At 41.8% G+C, this 11,199-nt stretch overlaps 1 protein-coding gene across 1 annotated transcript; it reads right to left on the reverse strand.

Moving 5' to 3' along the window:
- Window positions 1-1,685: 1,685 nt before the first annotated feature.
- Window positions 1,686-2,318, reverse strand: LOC148770580 (uncharacterized). Its single transcript, XM_088817912.1, has one exon. The coding sequence runs from the start codon at window positions 2,316-2,318 to the stop codon at window positions 1,686-1,688; it is 633 nt and encodes a 210-aa protein (XP_088674038.1).
- Window positions 2,319-11,199: the final 8,881 nt, after the last annotated feature.

Raw genomic sequence — 11,199 nt, forward strand, 5'->3', positions numbered from 1 at the left:
ACAACCTGCATTAATATTTCGTGTTAGATCCTGAAAATTCAAATTCCCCAGTCGATGACAACACATATCTGTGATATCAGAGGTGGTGAGGGGACACTGTTCAACTTGGTCAGTTTGATCAATTTTATAACAATTATCAGAGGATCTATAACCAGATAGAACACACCTGTGGTTTCGATCAAACACTTCACACTTACGCTTGGTGAACAACACTGAGTCGTATAGATCACATAGCTGACTTACGCTGAGTAGGTTTGATTTCAAACCCTCTACATACAGAACGTTGTCAAGGTTAGGTAATCCTCCAACATCCAAGTTACCTTCTCCTTTCACAAAGGCCTTGTTTCCATCACCAAGAGTAACTTGTCCACCAGACACATTATGCAGGTTCTTCAAGTAATTAGGTACACCTGTCATATGCTTGGAGCAACCACTATCAAAATACCAAGAGTTCGTAGTACATGCTTTTAAAGAAAGAATAGCAGGAAAGCAGTTTGCATTATACTTATTCATCCATTTATTATCAGAGTATCTTCTTTGGGAATTGTGATCCCATGCAGCGGAATTGGATGATTGATATGCTAAACTCTTCTTTATCAATTTCCATCTTTTAAAGCATTTTGGCCTAACATGTCCTACTTTGTGACAGAAATGACAAGTTGGCACAAACTTTTTTGTATAAGACTGTGAGGCAACATGTTGTGAAGTAGGTTTGACAGTATTATTCACAAAATTAATTTTTCGATTTGGATTAGGTTTACCATCGAACTTACTCCCAATATAGCCCAGACCAAGTTTATCAGGATTTGAGGGATGAGCATTTAAAATTTCATCTAACCTTTTTGAAGGAAGAATCGTAGTGCGATTTAACTTACTGACTGACGCCTCTAACGTTGTTGCGACAGGGGAGTTGTCACACTTCAGGTTGAGGCAGGGTTCAGCAGTTTTCATTGAAGGAGGATTTTTCTTGATCTGCCTTGTCTTATTGCAATCGTTGTTTCGCAAATGTCTCAACAATTCTTTTAGATTGTCAATATCTTTCAAAGAAAAATCATGTTTTACCTCCAGTGCCTCATTTTCCAATTCAAGCTCATTGATTTTGGCCTTCAGGTTGACTTTAACTGCTTCATTCTCCTCTTCCAGTTCCTTTACTTTCTCCTTCAAACGCTTGTTTTCATCACTAACCTCATGACATTGCTTTAGAAGATCATTCAGTTGCTGTTGAATCATCTCAATGGAGCATTCTTCATCATCCTCTAAATCTTCTTCTCCTGTGGGAAAAAAAATGTGTTTAAATTTCTATGATTCTCGAGATTACGAGTAGCATACCTGAGGTGTGGTGGTTCAGTGCATGTGACAGCATCTTGTGTCATGTCAGTAACCCTGCATGTACCACAGAAGTCAATACTAGTTTCAGCATCACTTGCTTCACTTTCATCATCAGATTCAAAGTTATCGTCACTCCAGGTTGTAGCAAGTGATTTTCCTTGCTTCTTCTGAGTGTTTGCACATTGAGATTGAATATGACCATAGCCACGACATTCTCTACATCGAATCCCCTTCCTAACTTCTCGCTTGTTTGTAGGACTTCTGGGATGTCCATTCATTTTCACGAGTTCTCCGAAGTTTTTGGCTATTAGAGACATGGATTTTGTTAGCTTGACTTCGAGTGCTGTCATGGGAGCTCAGGGCACGGATGGTGTCACAACAGACACAGTTTGTAAAGCGATTTTTCTCTCTTTATCCATTCTACTGATGTTTAGCTTGTTTTCAAAGGTCTGTAGATTTCCGATCAGATCTTCAAGCCACAATGAGTCCACATCACTTGCTTCCTCTATAGCAGTGACCTTATATGCGAACCGGTCTGGCATAGATCTCAGCACTTTACGAACAAGTTTTACTTCAGGGTAAGTTTCACCGAGGCCATGGGCTTCATTTGCGATGTCGCATAATTTGGAGTTGAAATCGCTCACGGTTTCAGTTTCCTCCATCCGAAGATCCTCAAAATGAGTAGCAAGCATCTGAAGTTTTGATAATCTAACAGAGGTAGTCCCCTCATAGGCTGTTTGAAGTTTTTCCCATGCTTCCTTGGCACACTCACATGCTGAGATGATTTTGAATTGATTGATATCAATTCCATTGAATATGGCATTCAATGCTTTGGAATTCATATTTGCGGCAATCTGTTCAGTTTTGCTCCAGTCTTTTTCATGTTTCTCAGTTTGAATTCCTTTTTCATCTGTGGCAACAGGTCGTTTCCAGCCAGTCAGAACTGTGCGCCATGCATCTTCATCCATTGACTTGATGAACATCTTCATCTTGGTCTTCCAATAAGAGTAATTGGTTCCAGTAAGCAGTGGTGGGCGAGTCGTGGAACCGCCTGCCATATGAGCATTCATAGTACCTATGGAAGAAAATGGCAAATAAATCAAATTCCCAAAATCACACACTATGTTTATCTAGTGAGAGGCTCTTGATGCCAATTGTTGATTTATATGCCTATAGAAATCAATTAACCTAAGTTGTAACAGTTAAGTTGTGGAAACAGTATTCAGTTACAACTATAATTCTTGTGTTAACACAGTTATAAACTACTTAAAGCAAATAAATGAACACAAGGAATTAATGTGGTTCAGACACAAATGTGCCCTACATCCACGTGGACCTGCAAACACGATTTCACTAGTTCAGATTTACAGTGTACATTAATAGGACTTATTAAAAACACTAAAGACTCCCTCTTTATGTAATATGCCGTTCTTGTACACAACTCGAACTTCGTGTTTCTTCCAACAGCAGCTCCACCCGCGTGCCTTGAACTTTCTTCAAGCCTGAACTCCCTTCAGAAAACGCGGCTGATCTCCCTGAGATCTATACAGCAAATCTGTATATGTTGGCACAGTGCAACGATGGCACAGTCCTGCTCCGCAGAACGCCTTGGCAAAACTTCGATGCTATGAAGAGGTTTTTCTCCCAAATAATGCCCACGGTTCTTGTATGTCTTGGAGGCTTATATAGCCACGAAAATAAGCCCTAAGCCCTAACTTGAACCCCAAGAAATCTATTTAACTAGGTAATAGAATCCTAGTTGATTTCTACTTCTATTCTAGATAAGTACAAAAGATACCTAACTAGAATGAAATACATGGAAATAAATCTAAGTCCTAATAGAAGTATTATAAGAATAGGACTCTAATAAATTCCAAAATAAATATGGAAAACAAATCTTTGCCAATCTTTTAATTCCAAAACTTGGCGGATTTCCTCAATCTTCAATGGTCGGAAATATGGCGCCAACATTAAATAATGTATCGTATCAATCAAAATTTATAATCAATTGAAAGTTTTTTAGTGGTTTTATTTGTAATTGCCACATGTTATTTTGTGATTGGATGTTTAGGTAGTTCTTTTTCTGATAACTCAATTTCCAGGATGTATTTTTACATACAAAGAGGTAGAATATCAAAATACTTACCTATTTTGATACTTCCATTGGAGTAGAAATTTTTTATTTTGGGATATCAAAAAGATGGTTTATGGATTTGATAATCCATTTAATACTCCCGTTGGAGTTGCTCTTACTTCAACATTTACTATTGATTTGGTTTTGTATTCACAATCTGTTATCAGTGCATTAAAATTACGATGTCTATTCACATAAAAAAAATCTTATATGTAAAATTTGTTTGGTGCAGCTAGCCGTTTACATCTCTGTGTCCAGTCATTATTGACGTGTCATAAAAATTACATGTTTGGCTTGTTTAATGCACTTGAATCACGTTGGTCAAGTTTTGGTAAAATTGCATGTTACAATATTTCTTTGAATAATTGGAACATTTGTTCGAAATCGTTCATGTGATCGGTTATTTGGCTACTGATATTCTTTTTATCTGATTAAACCTTGAAAATGAAATATACAATTGAGAAATGGTGGGGGTATTAGTATCTATGTATATGATTTTGATGTAAATTCATATTTTGTTGCTCACTTTAAATTTGTGATTATTTCATTAAATATAACTGAAGTTCTAAATTTGAACAAATATAAAGGCTTGAAGCCTATATGGTATAGAGATTAGACTTCTCGATTGAATATATTAAACTTAAAGTCTAAATGATAATTGTTGACATCAAAATTGGGATTGCATTACGAATTAATAGCCCTAAATAAATTGGTTATTAATTCGGATCTTGATTAAAAGTCCATAAAAAAATTGGGCTTATATAAAATTGTTTAGATTAAATTACAAATTAATAATCCAAATAAATCGGTTATTAATTTGGATCTCAAATCAAAGCCCGTGATGAATTTAGGATTTATGTTGAAAGTCCATGCTATATTTGGGCTTCACAAATGTGTTATGTGAGTTAACCCAAAATAAGCACTAAATTCTTATTTATTCGGGTTAGTCATTCTGGCTTATAAAAGCTAGCCCACATGAATTTGCAAGTATCCAAGTCCACCGGCCGAAGTCTCAAGTCAAAAAATCCTAAACCGAGCCTATAAAAGGAGGTATCAAACACACAAAAAGACACACATATACGAGGACACAAGGACACAAGCATCAAGCAAGGCGTACATCAAGCACTCAAAAGCTCTCAAGTCTCGAGCTCTTGCCACGACGAAGAACAACAATCGCGGAGGTTCTACATCTTCATCAAGGCACAATATCCACAAGACCTAGAAATCCCCAAATCGATTTCTAGATATTTTTATCTATTTCCGCAAATCAAGGAAGGAATCAAGGTCTCAATTCAAGAACAAGCTTCGGCCCTTGGATTAAATCTGGGAGAAGAATAAGAGGAATCAACAAAGATTGTAACCCATTTCATTTTGATTAAATATATTTATTTGTTCCTATATTTTCTTGTCTTGTAATTTATTTTGCAGACATTTAAATTTGAGGTTAACAAATTGGCACGCCCGGTGGGACCACTTTGCCTCTCATCTCCTCTCCAACGTTGAAGCGCATATTCTCGTGTTCAACGATCCAATGGCTCCAAAGAAGAACCAAAACTCTTTAATCAAAAAGGCTGTCGAGATTGCCACCGTTGTTGGTTTATCATCCACTGGGGGCAAGATCGATAATACAACTACGTCAAATGGCTCAAGCTCCTCCGACTCGGACGAGATCGACTCCAAATCTCAAGCCTTCACCACTTTGCCGATTATGGTGGTTGATGCGACTTCCGTGGATGAGCAATTGGCGCACTTGACCCAAACAGTGGCTAATCTTCAAAAAATAGTCGAAGACAAAGACATGAAAATCGCTCAATTAATGGATAAGTTGGAACAGTCAGAGGTTGGGGAGTTTAGTCCCAAGCACGAATCTTACCCGCTTCGTGACGAGAAAGCAAAGCAAGTGGAAGAAGCACAGCCCAACGGACTTTCTGCAAGGCGCCGCTCATTCTTCGATGTATGTTGCCACGCTATATGTTCAACAATTGCAAGAGATGATTGCCAATACCATCAAAGCGCAATATGGCGGACCATCTCAAGTCTCACTCATGTACTCCAAGCCGTACACTAAGAGGATCGATGCATTGAGGATGCCAGCGGGATACCAACCCCCAAAACTTCAACAATTCAACGGTAAGGGGAACCCCAAGCAACATATTGCTCATTTCATCGAAACTTGCAACAATGCGGGGACTAACGGCGATCTCTTGGTGAAACAATTCGTAAGATCACTCAAGGGAAATGCTTTCGATTGGTATGTCGATTTGGAACCCGAGTCCATGAACAGTTGGGAAGAGATGGAACATGAATTCTTGAATCGCTTCTACATCACGCGTCGTACTGTGAGTATGATCGAGCTTACCAATGCGAAACATTGGAAAGATGAACCGGTTGTGGATTACATCAACCGTTGGCGTGCACTAAGTCTAAATTGCAAGGATAAGTTATCGGAAGTGTCGGCAATTTAGATGTGTATCCAAGAGATGCATTGGGGGCTTCTCTACATCTTACAAGGGATTAAGCCTCGAAATTTTGAAGAATTGGCTACGCGTGCCCATGATATGGAGTTGAGCTTCGCGAACCATAAGAGTGCAATCCCGCTAGATGGTCAAAAAGGGGAAAGAAAGGATTTTAAGAGAAACAAAAAATTCTCTAAAACTTCTACTAAGGAGTCAATGATCATAAAAGTAGTGGGTTTGAAAATTCCTTCGAAAAACGAAGACAAAACCGGTGAACATCGAATATCAAACGACAGACGTCGACCCACGTTGAAGGAAATGCAAGAGAAAGAATACTCTTTTCCAGAATCGGACGTCTCCCGTATCTTTGATGAGCTGCTCGCAAGGAAATTTATTGACTTGCTGGAACCGAAACGGCCCGAAGAAGTAGGCATGATGGATGACCCAAAGTATTGCAAATATCATCGAATTGTTGGCCATCCCATAGAAAAATGCTTCGTGCTCAAAGAGAAGATAATGAGACTCGCGAGAGATGGCAAAATAATACTAGATACTGAAGATGTTGCCAACTCGAATGTTACAAGTGTCACTCCACTCTCAAGCGACACATATACCGCATGGAACACCCAAAAATGCCCGCATGCACCAGCGAAGAAAGTGTCTGCATTTCCATTTGGGAGTTTGGAACCATAATTGGTAAGGGCTTTATTTCACGAGGAGGAGGTCATACACGATGAAAACCCCATTTCTACTTTTGAGGATCAGGGAGAATAGATTCTAGTGACACATCGGCAGAGACAGAGGGGACGTGTTGACAAACTTCATGTAATGCGATCACGAAACCCACAACCAATAAAATACATTCACCGTTCCAAATCAAACAAAGACTCAAAGATGAGTGATGATGCTTCAAGAAAATCTTACGGAAGTTCGGTTCCCAAGCACGTGACTTTGAAAGAATTATTTCCGCAAGAGTTCTTCCTACAAAAAGTTGAAAGAGCATACGTTAATTCGGATGAGAGCGACAATCAACATTATATTCCTTGTTGTGCTACTATGACTTTCACGGACGACGACTTGTTGTTGGGATCTAAACCTCACAATTGTCCGCTCTTTGTTTCGGGATTCGTACACGAGCAAAAAATTAACCGTATACTCGTAGATGGAGGGTCAGCTGTTAATATCTTACCAAAATCCACCATGAGACAGTTGGGGATTGCTATCGAAGATTTGTCTCGCAGCCACCTTACTATTCATGGATTTAACCAAGAAGGCCACTATTGGGATGGTTCGTTTAGACCTCACAATTGAAGAGCTAGCGGCAAGTACACTATTTCATGTGATTAATGCAAGAACCTCCTATCATTTGTTATTAGGAAGGCCATGGCTTCACGAAAATGGAATTGTCCCATCTACCCTTCATCAATGCTTCAAATACCTGAGGAATGGAGAAATGATGAAGGTCGATGCTAATGCGAAGCCCTTTATCGAGGCAGAATCACACTTTGCGAATGCCAAATTGTATCTAGATTCAAACCTGAAGTGCGAAACAGTGTTTTCAAAGACGCCAATATGTCAGTCTATTAACGAAAGTCATTTGGAACTTGCACAGACGAAGATCGGGTGCACAGAGGACGAGAAGGTGGCCACTTCAGCTGAAGCTCCGATGAGCAAAAATGACGGAGCTGTGAGGAAGTTGAGTTTGCCAGTGTTTTGTTGCGCTCCCCGGTCACGTTGGGGAAGCCAAATTTTGTTCAGTGTGTGCACCACATAATTAGAGGATAGACAAGAACGACCGAAGGAGTAAGAGCCAAGCCATTGCCACCTTATTAGAGAAGATTTAATCATGCCTATTATCAGCTTGAATTGTGCTAACTTGAGCTTGCGATTATATAGTGAATTTTGGGCGAGTTGTCTCCTCATGGGAGTTGTCTCGCAGCGAAGTTGTAGGAGCATTGGACGGGCGACTGGGGAGCGTGCAGATTCAGGTCGCTCTGAGCGAGTTGTTTCCTTGTTGGAGTTGTCTCGCATCGAGTCTTATTATCGAGCAAGGTGGCTCCTCGTGGGAGTTTCCTTGCAACGGGTTCGTAGTGCCGAGCGATTTGGCTCCTCGTGAGAGTTGTCTCGCTGCAGGTTGGTAGTACCGAGCGAGTTGTCTCCTCGTGGGAGTTGTCTTGCTGCGGGTTGGTAGTACCAAGCGAGTTGTCTCCTCGTGGGAGTTGTCTCGCTGCGGGTTGGTAGTACCAAGCGAGTTGTTTCCTCGTGGGAGTTATCTCGCTGCGGGTTGGTAGTACCGAGCGAGTTGTCTCCTCGTGGGAGTTGTCTCGCTGCGGGTCGGTAGTACCGAGGGAGTTGTCTTCTCGTGGGAGTTGTCTCCTCGTGGGAGTTGTCTCGCTGCGGGTTGTCGGACCGAGCGAGTTGGCTCCTCGTGGGAGTTGCCTCGCAACGGGTTTGTAGGACCGAGCGAGTTTGCTCCTCGTGGGGTTGTCTCGATGCGTGTTGTAGTACCGTGGGAGTTGGCTCCTCGTGGGAGTTGCGTCGCAACGGGTTTGTAGGGCCGAGCGAGTTTCCTCCTCGTGGGAGTTGTCTCGCTGCGGGTTGTCTCGCAAGCCCTCCACTCTCGGTTCGAGGCGGGAGCATAGTCGAAAAAGGTACCGAATCGTGTCGAGAGTAGATCGGTGTTGTGGTGTACCGTTAATTGTTGGCGTGGTGTGGTGAAATAATAATTTTTATTTATCCGTGTGAGAGCGTGCGCGATATCGTGAGGCGTGCTGGAGAGTTCGCGCAATTTAGTGGAGCGCGTTGAAATTCTCGCGCAATTTGGTGAAGCGAGGTGAAATCTGCGCGCAATTTGGTGAGGAGTGAGGCGCTAGGGAACCGCGCGATTGGAAGAGAATAAAACTGACGTGCGCCTTGGGAAGCACGCGATAGGGATTGAAAAGAAGCCGCGTGATGTGACCCTCCATAGAGGCCCGCGCGGACATTAAATTTGCTCCCACATGGGTAGGAGAGAGAGAGTGAAGCTTTGAAGAAATCATGGGGGGACGTGCATAATTAATGCAGGAGTGGGGGGTGGGTGGGTGTATCACGTGTCCCTTTTACTTTTTTTTTTTCTTTTCCTTTTTGCAGCTGACGCGCGCGCGCATCTGGAGCGTGTACGTCACGCGCGCGTGCATAGGACGTGCGCCTCTTTTTTTTTTCTTTTTTTTTTTCCTCCTGCTGACGCCCGCGCACACCTGAGGAATGAGTTCAAACCTTTATTTATAGCTTAGATGAGAGCTTAAATGAGATTCTTGGGCCCAAACATTATTTGAAGGTGATTCGGCCTCGGTGATAGTGGTCTTCAATATTGGGTTTGTGGCCCCGTAGGTAGATAAATTGTAAGCCCATTGGGTTGGCTGTTGAGTGTATATTTTACACTCAATGTATACTTTCTTACGAGGATTTTTGTATAGTTTTATTGATTTAATGATGCTTAATGAGTGGTTTATTGTATTTTAGGTACAACTTGACAATTTGGAAGTTCCAATGACGAAACGAGCCAAAAAAGGTCAAAAACTGGCAAAAAAGGAAGAAAACTAAAATATGCTGAAAATTGGTCGGCGCGGCCGTGCCAGTATTTCTTTCTTCAAGTCACCTGGAATGCCTTGTCAGAAACCATGTTGGCGGCTAAATCTATGATGGTTGTACGCCTCAATAATGTGTTCTGCCTCTTACCGAAGTGTCAAATAGCTGGATCGCAAAACCACGAGGATATCTCTACATTTGCTGGATAGTTTGGCATCGTCTATGAATAAAGTTTCTTGCTTGGAATACCACAAATATCGGAGCTTCGACATATTGATATTATGAAACAAGTCACGCGCCTCATCGAGATGAAAATGTTTAACCATGTTCTCTCCCGCATTTTGTCACCATATGAGCGCCGACTATCTCGAGTTTGGAATGAAAGTGGGTCTCGAGAGTGTGTCCTATCCATGCATAGAGATAGTGAACAGGAAAGATAATAGGGGACTCGCGTAAATTCTCCGATGTAGATATGCCCCTTAAGCCGCGGTAGATGCCCGCTAGTACAGGAAATGCCAATGAAAAATATTCTCCTCTAGCCATTCGACTTGAAGCCTTAAAAAACAGAGGCGCGTATCTTATCAATTGATCCATGAGGGAGAGCAAAACTACAAAGCCAACATGCAATGAACGCGGCCAAGTAAGTTTCTTCTTTAATGTCTTCCTCGATTTTGAGCGTTGCAAACGGCATGTTGTATTCCTTGGGGCGGGATAACTTTGACGCATTGACCTTTCCACAAGGATTGCGAGAAAGTTTTGGCCTAGAAGTCCTCTTTCTTGATAACCTTAAAGGAGGCTTGCTATATCTAGGTGGTCATTTGAACCAAAAGTCAATCCAATCGGAGAGTAGTACGCCAATGGAATCCTTTGAAAGTCTGTGGTACGCCATGAATAAGTATTTGCAACTGCGAGGTAAGGAAGTTCCACGAGAGTCATTATTGAGGAGCTCTTTCGCTGAAAGAACCACTTCGTTGTAGAAGTCTCCATGCATGGGCAGCCCGCACAGTCCGCGTATGTCCCATAGAGAGATCGATAATTCTCCATTGGCCGTATCGACGTGTTCGTAGAAGGGCACCATAGTTCAAGGAAAGCTCGAAGAACCTTTTTGTTGCAGACGTACGTGAATAGCAAGGCATGAACGGCTGCATATATCTTGGCTTGGCGAAGGGTGTCCGCGTAATGGCCTAGCACGTCTTCCGTCCACTCACAATAGCCGACGTGAAACGACACCTCTCCGAAGTCGGATGGTGGGATCTTTCACGAGCCTCCCTTGAATGAGAAAGGACAATGTGGGAGTATAAAATCCATAGGTTTATCTTTTTCGTCGTGAAGTGAGGACCTCAGCAGCAAGACGAGCCGGAACGAGAGTCAATTGTTTCCCTAGTAGCCTCCTCGGACCAATTGGAGAGGTGCATGGATTTTTCGATAGATCGTGACTGGGAAGATGAGCAGTTTGAAGCCGGTTCACGAATAACGATGCAGGGGAAAGGTTCATCTCGATCTTCGATGTACATCTCCACGAGTTCCCTAAAGATTATCAAAAAAAAAAAACAGCAAGAAGCAAGGGGGATGATGATGCTAGATGAATGCAAGAAACAAGGGGAATGTTGAATGCAAATTCAGACATAAATGGCAATTTGGATTTTTTTTTTCATTGAGGCAAATTCACAAACACGTTGTGCGCGTTGCTATGCAAGATGATTGTTCGTGTTA

This window comes from Erythranthe guttata, chromosome 5 (assembly GCF_056151865.1).
Source record: "Erythranthe guttata isolate IM_541 chromosome 5, IM_541, whole genome shotgun sequence".
Classification (NCBI taxonomy): Eukaryota; Viridiplantae; Streptophyta; class Magnoliopsida; order Lamiales; family Phrymaceae; genus Erythranthe; species Erythranthe guttata.